Source organism: Salvelinus alpinus, chromosome 9 (genome assembly GCF_045679555.1).
Source record: "Salvelinus alpinus chromosome 9, SLU_Salpinus.1, whole genome shotgun sequence".
In the NCBI taxonomy this organism is placed as follows: Eukaryota; Metazoa; Chordata; class Actinopteri; order Salmoniformes; family Salmonidae; genus Salvelinus; species Salvelinus alpinus.
The window spans coordinates 15,579,714-15,598,913 of NC_092094.1; the positions used below are offsets into that span (position 1 = coordinate 15,579,714).

The window sequence follows — 19,200 nt, forward strand, 5'->3', positions numbered from 1 at the left end:
TGTGAAAAATTTAGATTTTGTATGTGACAATATAGCGATGAAGTGCACATAATCAAGATTTTTTATAACTGCAATTTCAAATAATATTTAGGATATGTGTTTGCTTACGGTAAGTCAACATCTTTTCCATTTGTAAAGTCGTATTGACAAAAAGATAACGGTCTCGGAATGCTGTTCGTTTTGTATAAGACCGTAATCTCTCGTGGACAGACAAATAGCTGGGACATTTTGGTTCTGTGTTGCGTTGCCGGGATCAATAAAACCACAATAAGCCAAACTCAACCTGGCACACACCATCAAAGAAATTAGGATATTTGTGCTTTTCAATCACTTTCTTTATTATTGTTTTTTTGCAAAGGTACAAACAATACTAAAATTGCATCACCTGAAATGCGTCAGGTTTGAATGCACAGACAGTAGGAAATATAAATAGTCACAAAAATGTGTCCTTCAACACATAATACAGTAGCTGGGTGCTTAAGACCCAGACTCTAAACTTGAATATACATACACCACAGCTTTATTTCATTTATCAATTAGAACTATGCACTATATAAACAAATGCATGTTACAGTAAAAAATACATTTAAAGCATTAAAAACCTTTAATGGACAGTTATTTCAAAGTCAAACTGAAAAAGGGCCTTTGACCCCCCAAAAAATAAGGAAGCAGTAGTATGCCATTAGCATTATAAAAAAATACTTGACAGATCGCCGTGACAGATTGACATTTTGATGTTGATCATCAGCATTAAAAGTCAATCACTCAAAAGATATTGTTAAGCGGTGTTGCAACTTCTGCAAGTGATGGACTTTTCAGTTGATTAAAAAGTCCCGGATGGAATTTAAGGTCTTGAGAAAACTATATAGGAATGGTGCTCAATATTATGACCGCATTGTTAATTGTCATCTTCATTAAAATTGTTGATTAGCCTGAGTGAGTGTATAAGAGAGCCAGCTCCCTGTGTTCTGTGATGAGGTTGATTCTGAATAATGATACTTATATCTTTAAATGGATCCTACAATAGGAGAGATTAGTTTATGTATGAACCATTGAATAGAATATTAGAATAGGCGCACAATTTTTTTTTAACACACAAAAAAACAAAAACCTTAAGATGTTTCACTATTCTGCCAATAGTAATAGGAACCCTAAAGTACCATGTATACCAGCCAAACCTAGGTCAAATACTTGAAAGTAATTAAGGTGGGCTTGATTTAGCTTGGCGTTTGGGACTATAATGGGACTATTCCATAGGTTCTGTTGTACCATGCAATCTAAATCGAGCTCATATTTCATATTTGAAAGTATTGGACCCAGGTCTGGAACTAGTATGTATACTTGTTGTGTTTAAATAGCAGGCATCACAGTACTTCCTGGTACATTTATCTGACCACTATCAAAACAATAGGATTCTCTTCAACATTCACCTTATGGTTCGGTAAATTAAAAGGTAGACTCAGAGAAATTATCTTGCCACGAGCAGCAGATATTGAGATGAGCAAGATGCAGTCATACAATATCTGCGCATGTGCACGGGTTCGCTTCACGCTGTTCAAAGCATGGTAGCCGAGGGACCAAAACAGTGGAGAAGTTGAGCCTCACGCTTCAACGCTCTTAGTTGTTGAGGAAATTGACCCACTGCCGTTCACTTTCTGCATCTACGTCATATCGCTGAGTCTACCTTTAAAACATGTTACAATATGAGTTATGTTTTCCCCCAAACTCAGTACTTGCCCAGAACATAAAATGCAAACATTATCTTTCATTTTGAAATGGTTCCTTCCTCTTCAATATGTTGGGGAAAACGTACAACGTACATAACGCAGATCAGTGTTTGTAGGTTTTGACCTGGGGCCTCATTTATCAAAGGTGTGTGCGCACAGAAAAATGACTAAACATTGTGTGCGACAGTTTTCCCGCAAAGGTTGGTATTTAAGTGCATCTCCACGCAAATCTCAGACCATGCGTAGGTACACCTTCTAATGGTCATTCAACTGTATTGCAAGCAAAGATTGTTATTTTTGGGGAAATTGAGGTGTTTGATGCACAGGAATTATAATAATGGTTACCATTTATTCATTGCTCATTCAATAGCCAACCATGCTCAAAAGCAAATAGGCTGGTAGCCTATGACAGTATGGGTAGTCTACAGTATTGCTGTGTGATAGGAGCGCGATATAATAGCCTATTTCATCTCAGAAACACAATCATGTATTGATAAACAAAATATTGAACAACAATTCGTGTGGGCTGTAGGCAACATTTACTTTTAAATTGTTCAATAGACAATCAATCTTGCAGAATGCACGACCAGTGTTTGGTACTCGCAATAGGCAGAATGCATTTTTTGTTGTTGTTGAATGTCTCTGCAAAAGATTAAAACACTCTGCCCACACCTCTACAAAAATTTAATATAATTCGCTATTCAGCTTTCTTTTAGAAAAGGACATGGCCCAGTTCCAACATTTCCAAATCATACAGTTAATGAGGGCGTTTTTGTTAAAAAAATATTACGTAATTTGGTTCTGATTTATCACTGAAAACATGCATATATGTTGCATGGGACAGTTTGTGGGATTTATCAATCTCCAAGTATGCCAGAAATCCTACAATCTCCAGGTATGCCAGAATTTAGTAAGAAATGTACGCACAGTTGATAAATAAGGCCCCTGGAGAGCACAGATCCTGACCACGGTGACCAAACAATCCTGTTGGTCCAAGTCTATATATGATGTGATGTAACATCCTTAGTGGGGAGTCATTAGGCTTAAATAGCAAGGACCCCGACCTCAAATATTACTACTGTAGGTTGTTTGAGAACGACGCAACAAATTGGGACAGAGACTCAAGGCATCGAGGTACATAGGAGTCATGGTAAAAAAAAATGGCGTTGTGTGCCCACCTGCCAGCTTCTAGGCTCTCAGCGTTGTAAAGCACACAGATAGTGAATGAGACGAGACGTGATGTAAAAACAAGGATGTGGCCAAGTGAAAGAGTAGCCAGTGTACCTGTCCTAAGGGGCAGTATGATCTGGGAGCAACTGGGTTAGGGTGGTGTGGGGTTGCTTAGCTTCAGATGCAAGGGGTGATATATGATAGTGTGGTATGGGAATGAGGGTGTGTGTAGAGATGGGGGGTGATATATGATAGTGTGGTATGGGAATGAGGGTGTGTGTAGAGATGGGGGGTGATATATGATAGTGTGGTATGGGAATGAGGGTGTGTGTAGAGATGGGGGGTGATATATGATAGTGTGGTATGGGAATGAGGGTGTGTGTAGAGATGGGGGGGTTATATGATAATGTGGTATGGGAATGAGGGTGTGTGTAGAGATGGGGGGCTATATGATAATGTGGTATGGGAATGAAGGCATGTGTAGAGATGGGGGCAAAGGGGAAACTTTACTTATCGCAAATGTGTTATGGACACAGTACAGAGCCCTGTGTTACCCCTATGTTAGGAGAGCCTTATCGAGTAGTAAGGATTTGCATCAGGTCGAGTACAGAACCATTGTGGAAGCCCTACTTCAGGAGAGTTGTGTAGAACAGTAAAGATTTGTATTGGGTCGACTAGAGAACCTTATGGATTTGTAACGGGCCGGCTGAGTACTAAACCCTGTAGGACGTCATACTTTAGGAGAGCTGTGAAGAACCGTAAGGATTTGTAATGTGCTGAGTACTGAACCCTGGGGGACTTCACTACTTCAGGAGAGCCTTATAAAGCAATAAGGACCTGGATGTGGCCCTCTCCTGCTCCAGGCAGAAGATAAAGTCCCTGAGGTTGACTCGCGTGATCCGCTGACGGAGCTGTTGACGGGAGGAGGCAGCTGTGGAAGAGCCATCCCCTGAACCCGAAGCAACCTGAGGACAAAGGGACGACATTAAAAAAGTTACATCTACAAGTAAGTGATTTAGGGTTGTTTTAATTTACTTAAAATGTTGGTGTTGGCAATGTGTATCAAAACAAGTAGGCTCAAGCAATAGTAATGCAGGCAGGGAACAAGCGATGCAGTTTTACTAACTAGAGAAATTTAAATTCAGCTCTCACAGCCCAGGCTTGTGTATGCATCACCACAGTTTCATACAAGGTGTGGACACAGCCTGAGGGAAACGGTCACACCCTTAGCCTACGGCTCCAAATCGCCGAAAAAGCTTTCTCAAGATTCTACACCACCTAAAAACAACACTTTAAAACAGCCAGTATCAAACATCGTGGCTTGAATTGATGCATTGTTTTGCATACTCCTGAAATGTCCTAAAGCTTGTTTGAATGGGTGAGGAAATTGTACATGTCTTAGTGAACTCAGTGCCTAACCCAATAACCCTGTGGTGGTGTATGCTGAAATAAAGGGTTAGGACTATTTGGAATTAGGGTTGCAAAGGGTCGGAACTTTCCAGGAAATTTTCCATGGGAAATTAAGGCCGGGAATTGGGGGAATTTTCCTTAAATTCATCAAAAAAGTTAGCTTATAACAGTGAATCTTTTTTGTGGGATACACATAAGGCAATTCTAGGTTTTGTGGCATATTTTGGTTAAACTATCCCTAATTCAATGGAATTGCAACCCTTTTTAAAAAAAAAGAATAATGGGCAAATACTGTATAATCCAGGTGTGCAAAGCTCTTAGAGACTTACCCAAAGACACTCAGCTGTAATCGGTGCCAAAGGTGCTTCTACAAAGTATTTACTCAGGGAATACTTTGTAATACATTTTCAATGCATTTGCTAAAATTTCTAAAAACATTTTTACTTTATCATTATGGGGTATTGTGTGTAAAATCTATTTCATCCATTTACAACTCAGGCTGTAACATAACAAAATGTGGAATAAGTCAAGGGCTATGAATACTTTCTGAAGGCACTGTATGCAATGGTTGTTTTGTGAGCCAATGGTGGTTCCTATTATATAAATTGAGTGTATATTCTACTTCTCTGTGCTGAGAGCCTGAGGGGAGAGCTGACACTAGAGGATAGGAATGAGGCTCCAGGTCCATACAGGAACACAATCAGAGCATTATACAGCTTAACAGCCTGCAGGCGTGGTTACCTCCTGCACACAAAACACGCACACACCCTATGCCCAAGGGTGTGTACTCCATACTGGCACAACGAACGCCCCCAATGTTACACACCCAGTGGAGTCTCCAACGAGACGCTACAATCACCCACTCCAATCAAGCATGATGGATAGCACGAGATCACTGCTCTTCTGACTAAAATCGGTCAAAGATCCTCTTGTGATATAACTGTGACCGGTCTGATCAAGGAACTCCCTTTCACACGGGAAGTTGGAGCACATTGAAGTGAATAGGAAATTCAGCAAGTCTTGGAGGGCAGTGGAAGTTGATAAACTATTGATAAAACCAATGCGTTTTGGCTCTTCGCTTTCATCAGGGTTTTTTGAAAAACATGACAAATAATTGTTCATCTTGTTGTCTTCTCGTCGCTGAGCTGCCTTCTTTGTAACTACTCTGCCCTGAGGTTGGAGCCCCATGCAGCCCCCTTAGCTCCCATCTGCAGGCATGATCAGGGTTGAGATATAGACACATCAGCCTGGCACGAGCCCTTCAGGCCGTTTGGGTATGTATGAGGAACGGCTAATAAAAGGAGCCAGGCAACCTTTCTGCATTTCTAACTCATTAGCTACAGTAGAAAAATAAACAGCCCACAAGGGACTACCTTGTTGACTTGATAACTATCGACTAACTGACAGACTGTAGTCCAACATACCCATATTACAAACTAGCTAGCAACAAAAGCAGCTCACTGATTTGAAAGACTAGCCAACTTCCTGACTAGCTCACCGACTGGCTAACCTATCAACTGGTTGACTGACTAGATTGCTAGACGTTCATTTGGCTTAGTAATTCCCCATCCTTTTCACGCTGAGGCATCTGTCAAAGTTCATGATTACACCCTCCCCTTCCCTACAATGTTCCCTCGCTTGCATTCCCTCCCTCTCCTAATCTGTGGCTCTCACCCCGCACAGAGCCCCCTTTGTCTGGGATCGCTGTGGGGATACCTCTGGGCTGGATGTGGGTGGGGGTGGAAGGTGGCGTGACTGAGGCACCCATACTGCAGCCGCCCCGGGCTGTGTTCCCCCCTCAGGCTTATTTCTGCAGAGCTGAAATCTATGGCTCCCCTGAGGGGGTGAGAGGAGGGGGGGCTTGGAGGGGGTAGAGCGGTGCAGACACCAACAACAAGCCTAGAGGCCCACGCTGACCCCCTTCACTCAACTCTGGTCACATTCACACTGCTGGATAGAAGGTGGGGGGGGCGTGCACTGATGACAGAGTAGAGTGAACGAAGCTATCCAAACTTAAACTATCATGTTTTCTTAAACTGTGATGGAAAGTCAGGTGGTGAAAGTCATTAGGGAATGAGGATATCTGTCAACTTTGAATATGTGTGTTCCTATTCTTACTGCCACATTTTAGGACCCTTACCTCTGTGCCCGATGTGGAGCCCCCTGGCGAGTCCATCTTGCGTTTCTTACGGGGCCCGATGGCAGCCAGGGCAGTGAGGTTGGCTTCACGCTGTCGGATCTGGGCCTGCTCTGCCTGCTGCATCTGAAAGGGGAAAGGGAGAGAGAGTGCCACAGACATGTATACTTTCCTGCCTGATTTACACCCTGAACAGGATCCATCATTGGTAGCATAAAAGCTGGAATGGAGAAAGTTACAGTGCCAAGAAGGTGCCGTATAATGAGCCCTGAAAAGACCTACAGTTCAACAATCTAATAGGCCTACATATAGAGCTGCATATTATCAGACTATTATTATCTGCCATGAACACAAATCCTTCTGCAGCAGTCCTACAAACTGCTAGGCTAAAACAGCAGCCCGCGCCAAAGGAGGAGACTGGGAGGAGAAGAGAAGAGGAGGGGGAAAGATGTGTTGAGGAGACTAATCAATAGGAGACTAACCAATAGGAGACTAATCAATAGGAGACATAATTCAAGGCAATGTTGACGTCCTCATTAAGACACTGTAATGCTAATTGAAAGAGGTGCTGCACATGGTACGCACACCCTGGTGACAAAGTACAGTGACCTGTGACCTGACCCTGGAGGTCAAGGTGAAGCAGAGGCCAACAGCCTGAAGCAGGCTAGCGTGTGTGTGAAAGGAGCATTGTATCTTCAGGCATTATGAGGTCACAAGGCAGAGAGTGGGGCTCTGTAGGTCTAGCCAAGGTTGCTTCAGGTCAGGTCCTTGCCTGCCTGTCTGCCTGCTTGATGAAGTGGTAAAGGCACTTCATCACACTTTCTGAAACTAGTCTATCACACAGGCCAGAGGCCTGGAGGGCCCAAGGACTGATGGTTATTCCTACCTGTTAGTAGTAATGATTTATTCATGTCACAGATTTTTGTGATTTTTGATTTCACCTTTATTTAACCAGGTAAGCTAGTTGAGAACAAGTTCTCATTTACAACTGCGACCTGGCCAAGATAAAACAAAGCAGTGCGACACAAACAACAACACAGAGTTACACGTGGAATAAAGAAGCGTAGAGTCAATACGATTGATTGGACAGGGAGTCCATTCACCTGAATTAGTCCCCAATTAGAGATAATAAAAGCCAGAGGTGTTTTGGTTTTTGGCCCACTAGGCGTTAAACCAGGGGTGGCCAACCCTCTTCCTGGGGAGCGACTGGGCTTGTACATCTTTGTTCCAGCCCAGCACGAACACAAATGATTCAGCAAAACAAAATATTGATTAGGCAACTTTTACAATGCACTTTTACAATGCACTATAATGTTCAGAATGATTGAACATGTCCTGACCTAGGCTCCCCTGTCCAGATCTTTATGGATAATGCTCTCTGACCTCAGTACCCACTCTGGCTGGTAGTGGTGAGGCACTGTCCAGACAGACAGTGTAGCCCAAGGCAGAGCTATAATACGGGGGAGCTAGCTTCAAATAGTGGCATGGTTGGGAAGGTAGTAGGACTATATGGAGAATTTGTGTATTTTGGTGGGAAGTTCTTGCATACCAGTCTGTAGCTGATAATGGACTACATCGTTTTTTTATATTGTACATGGACATTAATAATATGTCAATTGCTTTAAAAAAATGAAGCAATTACCTCCTTAGCTTTCGCCTTCAACCGAGCTTGTTCTGGGTCCTCCTGTCTGGCGCGACTCTATAGAGTAGAGAGACAAAAACAGGTTAGAGAGACAAAAAAGGTACATACTCTGTTACGAGAGAGATATCGGGGCGATAGCTTAAGACAATGTTATAGTCAGAAACCAGTGCTTATTATAGCATTTACAGTGCATTTCGGAAAGTATTCAGACCCCTTGACTTTTTCCACATTTTGTTATGTTATGCCTTATTCTAAAATTGATAAAATTATTTTTTTACTAAAAAATCTACACACACACACACACACACACACACACACACACACACACACACACACACACACACACACACACACACACACACACACACACACACACACACACACACACACACACACACACACACACACACACACACAACCCCATAATGACAAAGCAATTTTTTTAAATTGCAAATGTATTAAAAATGAAACATTGAAATTGACATAAGTATTCAGACCCTGTACTCAGTACTTTGTTGAAGCACCTTTTGGCAGCGATTACAGCCTTGAGTCTTCTTGGGTATGATGCCACAAGCTTGGCACACCTGTATTTGGGGAGTTTCTCCCATTCTTCTCTGCAGATTCTCTCAAGCTCTGCCAGGTTGGATAGGGAGCGTCGCTGCACAGCTATTTTCAGGTCTCTCCAGAGAAGTTCGATCGGGTTCAAGTTCGGGCTCTGGCTTGGCCACTCAAGGACATTCAGAGACATGTCTCAAAGCCACTCCTGCGTTGTCTTGGCTGTGTGCTTAGGGTCGTTGTCCTGTTCGTAGGTGAACCTTCATTTCAGTCTGAAGTCCTGAGTGCTCTGGAGCAGGTTTTCATCAAGGATCTCTCTGTATTTTGCTCTGCTCATCTTTCCCTTGATCCTGACTCCCATTCCCTGCCACTGAAAAACATCTCCACGACATGCTGCCACCACCATGCTTCGCCATAGGGATGGTGCCAGGTTTCCTCCAGACTTGACGCTTGGCATTCAGGCCAAAGAGTATAATCTTGGTTTCAGACCAGAGAATCTTGTTTCTCATAGTCTGAGAGTCTTTGGGTGCCTTTTACTGAGGAGTGGCTTCCGTCTGGCCACTCTACCATAAAGGCCTGATTGGTGGAGTGCTGCAGAGACGGTTGTCCTTCTGAAAGGTTCTCCCATCTCCACAGAGGAACTCTGGAGCTCAGTCAGTGACCATCGGGTTCTTGGTCACCTCCCTGATCCTATCCCTTCTCCTCCGATTGCTCAGTTTGGCCGGGCAGCCAGCTCTAGGAAGAGTCTTGGTGGTTCCAAACTTCTTCCATTTAAGAATGATGGAGGCCACTGTTCTTGGAGACCTTCAATACTGCAGAAATGTTTTGTGCCTCGATACAATCCTGTCTCGGAGCTATACGGACAATTCCTTCTACCAGATGGCCTGGTTTTTCCTTATATAGACAGGTGTGTTCTCTTCCAAATCATGTCCAATCAATTGAATTTACCACAGGTGGACTCCAGTCAAGTTGTAGAAACATCTTAAGGATGATCAATGGAAACAGGATGCACCTGAGCTCAATTTCAAATCTCATAGCAAAGGGTCTGTATACTTATATAAATAAGGTATTTTCTGTTTTTTATTTTTAATACATTTGCAAAACGGTCTAAAAACTTATTTTCGCTTTGTCATTATGGGGTGTTGTGTGTAAATTCATTAGGATTAAATATATATATATTTTTAATCCATTTCAGAATAAGGCTGTAACGTAACAAAATGTGAAAAAAAGTGAAGAGGTCTGAATACTTTCCGAATGTAATGTGTTTAAAAGGCATAGTACATCCAAATTACAAAATGACACATTTGTTTCCTTACACTGTAAGCAGTCTATGGATAAGGCATGAGACAAATTCATGCTTTGGTTTAGTTTCCAGGGCACCGTTTCCACATGCTAACGTTTTAGCATGTGTCACAAATCCCATTCAAGTCACGGGACCAATATCATTTTTTGCGCGTCATGTCCAGAATAATTTATAAGTGACTTTGTTGAGCTTCACAATTGATTTTAGATACTTCGGGATGATTTGGACATGCTTGAAAATTGCTCATAATATTGGTCCCATGACTTGAATGGGATGTGCCACAAATGCTAAAATGTTATCATGTGGAATCAGTTCCAGGGAAAATAAATCAAGTTTAGTTTCCCTGTGGAAACTGAACCAAAGCATTGATTGCTGTCATACCGTGTGCATAGACTGATTACAGTGTATGGAAACCAATATGTAATATTGTAATTTGGGTGAACTATCCCTTTAACCACAAGCTACATCCAGCCTGAATGAACAACAACTCATAATAGTAACTATGATATAACCATAGAGATCCTATTCAATTACTAAATGTCATAAACCCTCAAAGTTCCAGAATCATAATATCAGCCATTTTGGGTCAGGGAGACATCCAAACCAGCCTAATTGGAATGATCGGCAGCAGAGGCGTAGGTAATGCATTTCCTGCTTTTACTTATGGAGGAAAATAAAAGGCATGTGATATATCAGAAAGTGTAATGGAATTATTTACAACATAAAACATTGTCAAAATATACAGTTCATGCAGGTTTTATACCAATTTTCTATATAAATATCCTCTAAAATATATGTAAACAGTCCATCAATGTCTACATGTTTTTGTTTTCTTGGGAAGCTGCGAGTGTTATTATCAGTACCTGTTGCATTTACAACTTGTCTAAGTCCTATCATCAACTGATTTCAGCCAGTGTATGGCTGTGGATGTTGTATGGAACGTTGGCATATTGGCTGTTAAATTGAAAAATCATTCCACTAAAACTGTCTGGCTACACTCTTATAAAAAAGGGTTATTCGGCTGTTCCCATAGCAGAATCCTTTTTGGTTCCAGTCAGTATCCTTTTGTGTTCCATGTAGAATCATATGTAGAAAGGGTTCTACCTGGAACCCAAAAGGGTTCTTCAAAAGGTTATCCTATGGGGACAGCCTTTAAGGTTCTAGATAGCACTATTTTTCCTAAGAGTAATTAGCTAACAAACATACTGTGCAGATAATCTTCAGATTTGAGTGTGAGTGTGTGTACACCCCAGTGAAGGTGGGCTCTGTTCAAACTCCACTAATTACCTCTGTTTTCAGGTGTCACATCCTTCCCATGGGGTGGACACACACAAATGCAAGCACACACAAGATCAAGTGTACACACACACACACTTTTGTTGCTCAACTCAAAATAGTGCAGCTATTAACAGGCACTTCGAGTTCAACTTGTGATTTGGGGTAATGCAGTAAAGTGGTAATGACCTAGAGCCAGTGTGCATGTAGTCAGGTGGTGGTCTGTCTCTACTGAACGCTACTCTGTTCTGTAGGTACCTTGGCAGCCTTGAGTAGGACCTCTCTCTCCTGTTCGTCCTTCCTCTGTTTCTCCATCCTTTCCAGCTGCTCAAAAAAGCGGAGCTGGGCCCTGACGTCTGTCGACGGCTCATACCATTCCTCATCCTGCAGAGAGAAGGAAGGGACAGGAGAGAGGGGAGAGTGAAAGCGAGAGTGGAGAGAGGGAGAGTGAAAGAGAGGAGAGAGAAAGCGAGACGGGAGAGAGGGAGAGAAAGCGAGATGGAAGAGAGGGAGAGAAAGCGAGAGGGGAGAGAAAGCGAGAGGGGAGAGAAAGCGAGAGGGGAGAGAAAGCGAGAGGGGAGAGAAAGCGAGAGGGGAGAGAGGGAGAGAAAGCGAGAGGGAGAGAAAGCGAGAGGGGAGAGAGAGCGAGAGGGGAGAGAAAGCGAGAGAGGGAGAGAAAGTGAGAGAGGGAGAGAAAGCGAGAGGGGAGAGAGGGAGAGAAAGCGAGAGGGGAGAGAGGGAGAGAAAGCGAGAGGGAAGAGAGGGAGAGAAAGCGAGAGGGAAGAGAGGGAGAGAAAGCGAGAGGGAAGAGAGGGAGAGAAAGCGAGAGGGAAGAGAGGGAGAGAAAGCGAGAGGGGAGAGAGGGAGAGAAAGCGAGAGGGGAGAGAAAGCGAGAGGGGAGAGAAAGCGAGAGGAGAGAAAGCGAGGGGAGAGAAAGCGAGAGGGGAGAGAAAGCGAGAGAGGGAGAGAAAGCGAGAGGGGAGAGAGGGAGAGAAAGCGAGAGGGGAGAGAGGGAGAGAAAGCGAGAGGGGAGAGAGGGAGAGAAAGTGAGAGGGGAGAGAAAGCGAGAGGGGAGAGAAAGCGAGAGGGGAGAGAGGGAGAGAAAGCGAGAGAAAGCGAGGGGAGAGACAGCGAGAGGGGAGAGAGGGAGAGAAAGCGAGAGGGTAGAGAAAGTGAGAGGGGAGAGGGAGAGTGAAAGAGAGGGGAGAGAGGGAGAGTGAAAGAGAGGGAGAGTGAAAGACAGAAGGGACAGGAACGATGGTGTTTATGTAGTTTGTGTACTGCTCATGTTGTTGTTCATACGTTGTGTGTGTTATTCATGTACGGTTTATGTACTTCTGTTCATGACAACCCCTACACTCCCTGCTCTTACCTTGCCCCCGTCGGTGCGGTGCTGGGCGATAGTGGACACTTTCTCCAGCATGGATCTCAGCCTGGCCTGGGTAGCATGGGAGATGTAGTTCACTGTCTCAGCTGGGACCTCGGTCACCCCAAACCTCTTGGCTGAGAGAAAAGACATCAACTGGGGTTAAAGGCGCACTATATTGGGACAGCCAATCAGTGCCATTATCTGGGGTGGAATGGCAAGGTGTGGCCAGTCATTTATTGATGATCGACAGACATCAGGGCCGAGCTCCACTACTTTGCTTGTGTCTTACACCAGTCATTTCCTTTCAAATCCATGAAGGTAAGTAAACAAGTGCCTCTCATCTGGTATGACCTACCAGCCTCCATGATGCGTCTGTGCAGCAGACCTGGCGGGAGGAAGGCCTCGTCCTTACAGGAGCGGATCTTGGTGCCCACCAGCTCAGAGTTGGTGGCCATGATGCGGGCGTTTTCCTCGTTCAGGTTTACCCCCGCCATGGACGCCACGTCATTGATGTCATCGTCATCTCTAAAGACATACAGTACACACATATCAGGGTGTGCCCCAGAAGATCATAGAATTGGCCAGATAACGTTGATAATATCTTGGTTCATTAAAGAAAGCTAAATAACATGAATATGGCCTAGTCAATGACACCATGTAGATTTCAAGTCAATTTCTCAGAGGATATGAAGTTATTTACACTGATCAGGGACGGGAGTTTATTTAGCTTTAGTATGTTTCTACTCTACCGTTGGGTCAAAATCTGTGAAATACTGCCATCCTGTGGTTGATTGGTTTACATACATCATGACGGAAAAGTTTTAAAGTATCTTAGGGGGCTTTCACCCCCTGAATTAGTTTGGAGTGGTTTTGTCTAACTCTGGTGTGTTAACACCCTTAGTTTGGTTCATTGGGAGCATTCAACAACACACTGTGGTTCTCTAAAAAAGGATGGTCTCAGTCTGATTCAATTCATACTGTGGTGCGGTACGCTGCAGTTGAAAACAGTCTGGACCAAACACAGGAAAATAACCAGTCATGCATTATTATTGGTTGTTTGACTGCGAGCATTTGATAAATACACGCAGCATCATAACTTGATATCTCTGAAACATTCTGTGAGTAGCAGCGCATCCGATTCAGATTAGGAGAGACGGTGTCTATACCGGGGATATAGTCTACTGAATATAGTCTATTCCCATCGCAGTTAGAGCAGCTATTGTGCTGTTTCCTCGCGTATGTTGTTAGAAGTTCAAAGCGAAAGAAATATGAACATTGGGACACACAAGTGATGCTTCATGAAAATCATAAATAGATTTTTGTTTGTTTGACATTTGGCGATGTAAAACCAACCTGACCAAATAAAAAAAATACAATGCAACAAATAATTGAACTCTGATTCGAACTATAGCTCAAAACTGTGTGTGTAAACGCCGTTAGCCCAACAATGCCAAGAGCCTTGAATAGGTTTACATGGGGTCAGATACCCACAGTGAGCCTATAGTTTTCCTCTGCCAACCAGGATATTACATTGACATGTTAGTCATTTAGCAGACGCTCCTATCCAGAAACAAGTTACAAGAGCACATATGGTTAAGTGCCTTGCTCAAGGGCACATCGACAGATTGTTCATCTAGTCTGCTCAGGGATTCGAACCAGGGACCTTTCGGTTACTGGCTCTTAATTGCTAGGCTACCTGCCACCCTATTACGTACCTGAACGTCCCACCTCCAGGCTCATTCAGCTTCTTCTGATTGGCAGAGGCCTGGGCACCAATGCCCACAGGACTTCTGCCTGGGATAATAGTGGGTCCTCTTGTAACTACGCCTGACAAATTAACAAGACATATCATTACAAGCTGTTCAATAGCATGGTGAGTAAATAGGCCTCTGTGCAGTGCTCTTAACCAGGGGTTAACTCCGGTCCTGGGGCATCCCCTGCTGGTACATTTTGTTAGAGCCCAACCCTATCACACCTGAGACACCTAGTAACAATGCAGGCCTTGAGTAGCTGAATCATGTGGGAAAAATGAGTGCCCACTGGGGAAAAACTCCTGCCATTCACCAATAACAAAAATGGAGAGCACTGGGATGTCATATTGAGCTTGGATAGACAAGATATGTCTGCATAAGGGAAGAGAGAGGGTGCTATGCAGTACTAGTACCTTGCGGTCGTATGGTCTGAGTGATGACCATGGGCATACGGGTCTGGACCCCCTGGACCCCTGGTCTTCTCACACCCTGGAAGAGAGAAGGGGAAGAGAGGAGCTATAAGAACATGAAGACAGAAAATGGAACTCACAGTAGTTGAGCGAAGTGGCACATAACAGACAGAACACAACACAATGAATATAAAAGACAACATAGAATGGCCTCAAGTGTGTGTGTGTGTGTGTGTGTGTGTGTGTGTGTGTGTGTGTGTGTGTGTGTGTGTGTGTGTGTGTGTGTGTGTGTGTGTGTGCTTCTATGCCTATTATAGAGACATAACCTAGAACGGCCTTAAATCAATTATACTAGGCCCATCATAGAGAGAACCATTAGAAACTGCAGAGCTTCTCTCCAGGGTCTAAGTCCCAGAGGGTCGTACCAGGGCAGTGGTAGGTGTCCTGACGATGCCCGTGGCGGGGCTGATGGTGGTGGGGAGCCGGGGCCTGATGGTGGAGGTGGAGGGGACGGCCAGGGCAGAAGCGGATGTGGAGGCCAGAAGAGACTGCTGGTTGTTGAGAAGGGACAGCCGCAGGGCAGGGAGGCTTTTCTGTACAGAGGGAAACACATCCGGATTACATGGATAATGTCGTCAACAATTGACTGTCTATATTTTGTATAATTATGTAACAGGTCTGCTATGAAAGTTAATGTAACACTTTACATTAAGTTTCTCTTATACCTGTGCAGTAACACTAATTACACTAGTAACCTCTTAGTAATAACTTGTTCCATAGTACTTTAGTAATTGCATTTCAATTGCATAGCAATACGCAAAAAAAATAGGGCAGGAATGCTGGGGGCTGAGGGTTACAAACAAACCTTGAGGAAGGGGATGAGGTACGGCTGTGGAGAGGATTTCAGCTCAGCCTGCAGACTCGTGGTGAATTCCTCAGGCTCGATTTTAGCATCCTAATCAAAGACAGGGGACCGTAAAAAATTATTTTAAATTAAATGTCGTGGACATTTTCACTCTGCTGACAATAGAACTACAAAACAAAGCACAAAAACACTTTCTAATAACTTTCATTTATAAACATGAAGAAGTCATTCATAAGGCATGTGTTAATGATACAAGGACTAGGTCATCTAGTCATTAGAATTTCCAACTATAGTAGTCCTCTATAAGAGTCTTGACTCACCAGTAGATCCTGCACCAGGGTCTTGACGTTCTTAGATGTGTCAGGGGAGGGAGAGTTGTGGGACGCCAGCTTGATCAGGGTGGACAGGAAGTTCTTGCACTTCTTCACATTCTCTTGCATTTCCTGTAAGAGAGGAGAATGGGTCATTCAGTATGATTACTTTCCATTCAAATGTGCTTCTCATGTCACCACCACCTCTGGTATTATAACATTTTATTAAATCAAACTTTATTTTTAAAGAGGATTTAAAATCACAACACACTTCACAGTAAACAACACTTTCCCCAAGGAGGATATTAGCCAACAAAAAAGGTGGTAAACCCTGCAATGTTCAGGTCGAGCAAAGTGTCAGAAGCAAAGTACCCCTGTTGACAAAAACAAGTAACACAATTGACAAACCTGGGAGACTGTTGCAATAGGGGCTCCAGAGGCACTGGCTGCTGCAGTGTTCAGGGTGATAGTGGGCCGTACAGCACCAGGCTTGACCAAGGCCTGGCCCCCTGTGATCACAGACTGGGCCTTCTGAGGGGTGGTCATTTTCACTGACACAGACGCACCCGCAGGTGCCACGGTTATGGCCTTCTGGAGAGAATGACAACAGGCATAAATGACTACAACTTTATACAGTAGTGGAAACAACACAACCGCTAACACAACACAGCTCAGTTGAAAGTCTAAACAACCACTATTACAACATGACATAAATGAAACAACTAAAATACCAACCAAATAAAAACAGGGCTGAAAAATACATCAAATGTATTTCATACAAATAAATGAACAATCTACTAAGAGGATGTAGTTAGTAGCTACTATAATTAGGTGTGTGTTCTCTGACAGAAGGGGTTGATTGGAGACATGAAGTGCACACCTGTATAGCAGGGCTAGAGGGAGAGGGGGACTGGGCCATTCTTGCCTGGAAAGGGGACGCCAGACGGACAGCCTGGGGCGTACCAGGGGCCTGCAGAGAACAGGGGGAGCATGGGGTCAGAGAGACATTCATCATGAAAAAAAGCAGTCATTACAGATATTAGTACCGGGATACATGGTCAACTTGTTGTGACTTCCTAAAAGTGAAATCACACTGGCGCAACACTAGAGGGGAATAGGGTGAAGAGGAAGAAACAGTGGGACACCCCTACAACATCCGGGTAGACCTTCAGTTGAGACAGGGGGCAGCCTCTCACGAATGGGACTCTACAGCCGCAGCAAACGCTGCACCAAGAACCGACTACTAACCACAGGCACATGAATCTATGGTCTCATGACAAGCTCTTCTACAATCATGTACAACATAATCTCCCAGGATATTCCTGACCTGAGCAGCATCGATCTTATGCCAAACCCACAAACAAACAGCATGACTGTACTTGGTCCAATCAAGAGGATTGTCGATGTGGACCGTACATGACAGACACACACCATTCAGATAGACAAAGACGTTTAATATGATATAATCCATTCCAGCCCGCTCCAGACAACTTTAGCCTGATTCCCCCATACAGTACCTGGCTGGGAGTGCTAACTCTGATGTTGGCCCCAGCGGTGGGGATTCCAGGCTGGGGGGAAATGTTGGAGACAGCAGCCTGGCCTTGTTGGGTCTTAGCCTGGGCCTGGGCTAGAACCTGCTGAGTCACCATCACTAGCTGGCCCGTGTCCGTACGCACCAGCACCATACCTGAAGGAGAAACACAGTCAGGTCACACATCTTTCTCAATATGACATTTTAAATGGTCTACTTTTTTGTTGTTCTTTTGCGGGGGTTTTGGCCTAAGCAAAAGTGAATAGCACACTAGGCTATAGGCTACGGACTATATGAATATGATTAATTGAATAACTAATGGGTCAAAACATTCCAGGGTGTCAAATCCTACTTTCTAAAGGTTCTACAACATCAGTAGGGTTCCTTACCGGGTGGTATGGTAAATCCAGGGGGTAACTGAATGGTGGTCTTTTGTGGTGGTCTGACGGCCAGCTGTGGTGCAGCAGTCCTCGTGGTACTTGCTAACAGCCCAGGTCTCTGCTGCTGTACGGGGGTAGCCATCACAGGAGCACCGGGGGGCCTCACGATGGTCACTGTGGGCTGACCAACTCCATTAACAGTTGGTTTCACCCCAGTGGGACTCGCCACACTCTGTGGCTGGCTTATTGGTGAGTTAACAACAACAGGAGGGGGAGACCCTCCGAGAATTATTGATTGGCCAGCAGAGACTGGCTGGTTGGGTGCCACCATTTTAGTGTGCATGAGAGTGTTGCTGTGGTTCATGACCTGAGAGGTGGTGGCCCCTAGGGAACCTGCACCCTGTGTGACCACTGCAGAAACCTTGGGGTCTATTACTCCATTCTGTGAGGCAATGGCCATGGGGCTGGGCTGTCTTTGCAATGCAATAGTGGGAGTAGTAGCCACTGCAGATTGTTGAGGTCCAGTAAAGTTTGGCAGAGAAGGAGGTTGTGAAGTCATGGACACAATGATATTGGAATTGCCCGCACTGACAGTACTTACAACAGTGCTGCTGCCTGACCCGACTTGGGAAGCTGCTGGCGAGTTGACCAACTTCACAGCTCCAGTGTTACCGTTCAAACTCTGTAAACCAGGTGAAACAGTCCTGATAGTTGTTGTTGTTGTTGTTGTGATGTTTGGATTGGGAACAGTCACCACCGATGTGCCAGCAGGACCCAAAACAGTCCCTCTGTTGAAGCTAGTCGACTGAGCAGGCAAAGTTACCGATCCTGGTGGTGCGGTGGAAATGGTTTGAGATGCGGCTCCATATGTTTGTAGATTGGTACCAGCGTTTAAAACACCCCCAGTAGTGATGGAAGAGGTAGAAGCGCTGATAATCTTATTGGACATCGCCTGATTCGCGATGGGTTCCGCGTTTAACGCCGCTTTTGGGTGTCCTTGTTGTGGCGGCTCCAGAGACCCCGCTTGATCACGCAGTTTCCCTGAGAACTGGCTAACAGCGCCCGTAGATCCTTCTCGCTTGATATTAGAATATGTGGCGGGCGAAGTCTTTTGGCTGACAAGTTGCGATTCCAAAGAGCCCACTAAATCGCTTACAGCTTTTTCGTCTACCTCATTGAAGAGCATGTCCTCCAGTGGGTCGGAGGCTCCCGCCATCTTTGATGATAGACCGTTGTGCAAATCGTAATTTAGAATGTACGCATGCGCGTGGGTTTCAAATGTAGAAATAGAATTTCAAGAAAGGACCACCATACTACGTTTATGAAGATTTGCGCTGCATATTGCACCTCAACGTTTTTCATTC

General features: G+C 44.4%; 1 protein-coding gene across 2 annotated transcripts; it reads right to left on the minus strand.

The window, feature by feature from the left end:
• Nucleotides 1-305: 305 nt before the first annotated feature.
• Nucleotides 306-19,134, minus strand: LOC139584382 (transcription initiation factor TFIID subunit 4-like). 2 transcript variants are annotated; one of them, XM_071416144.1, is made up of 15 exons: nt 17,846-19,134; nt 17,443-17,612; nt 16,806-16,895; nt 16,334-16,513; nt 15,935-16,057; nt 15,615-15,704; nt 15,175-15,342; nt 14,753-14,828; nt 14,304-14,415; nt 12,944-13,113; nt 12,592-12,722; nt 11,478-11,603; nt 8,087-8,143; nt 6,448-6,570; nt 306-3,862 (listed from the first exon to the last, which is right to left on the minus strand). In XM_071416144.1, the coding sequence occupies exons 1-15, from the start codon at nt 19,050-19,052 to the stop codon at nt 3,701-3,703; spliced, it is 2,985 nt and encodes a 994-aa protein (XP_071272245.1). In that variant the 5' UTR covers nt 19,053-19,134; the 3' UTR covers nt 306-3,700. The 2 variants fall into 2 exon arrangements, with proteins under 2 accessions (XP_071272245.1, XP_071272244.1); XM_071416143.1 differs by having other exon boundaries at nt 16,334-16,516.
• Between the last annotated feature and the right edge of the window lie 66 nt (nt 19,135-19,200).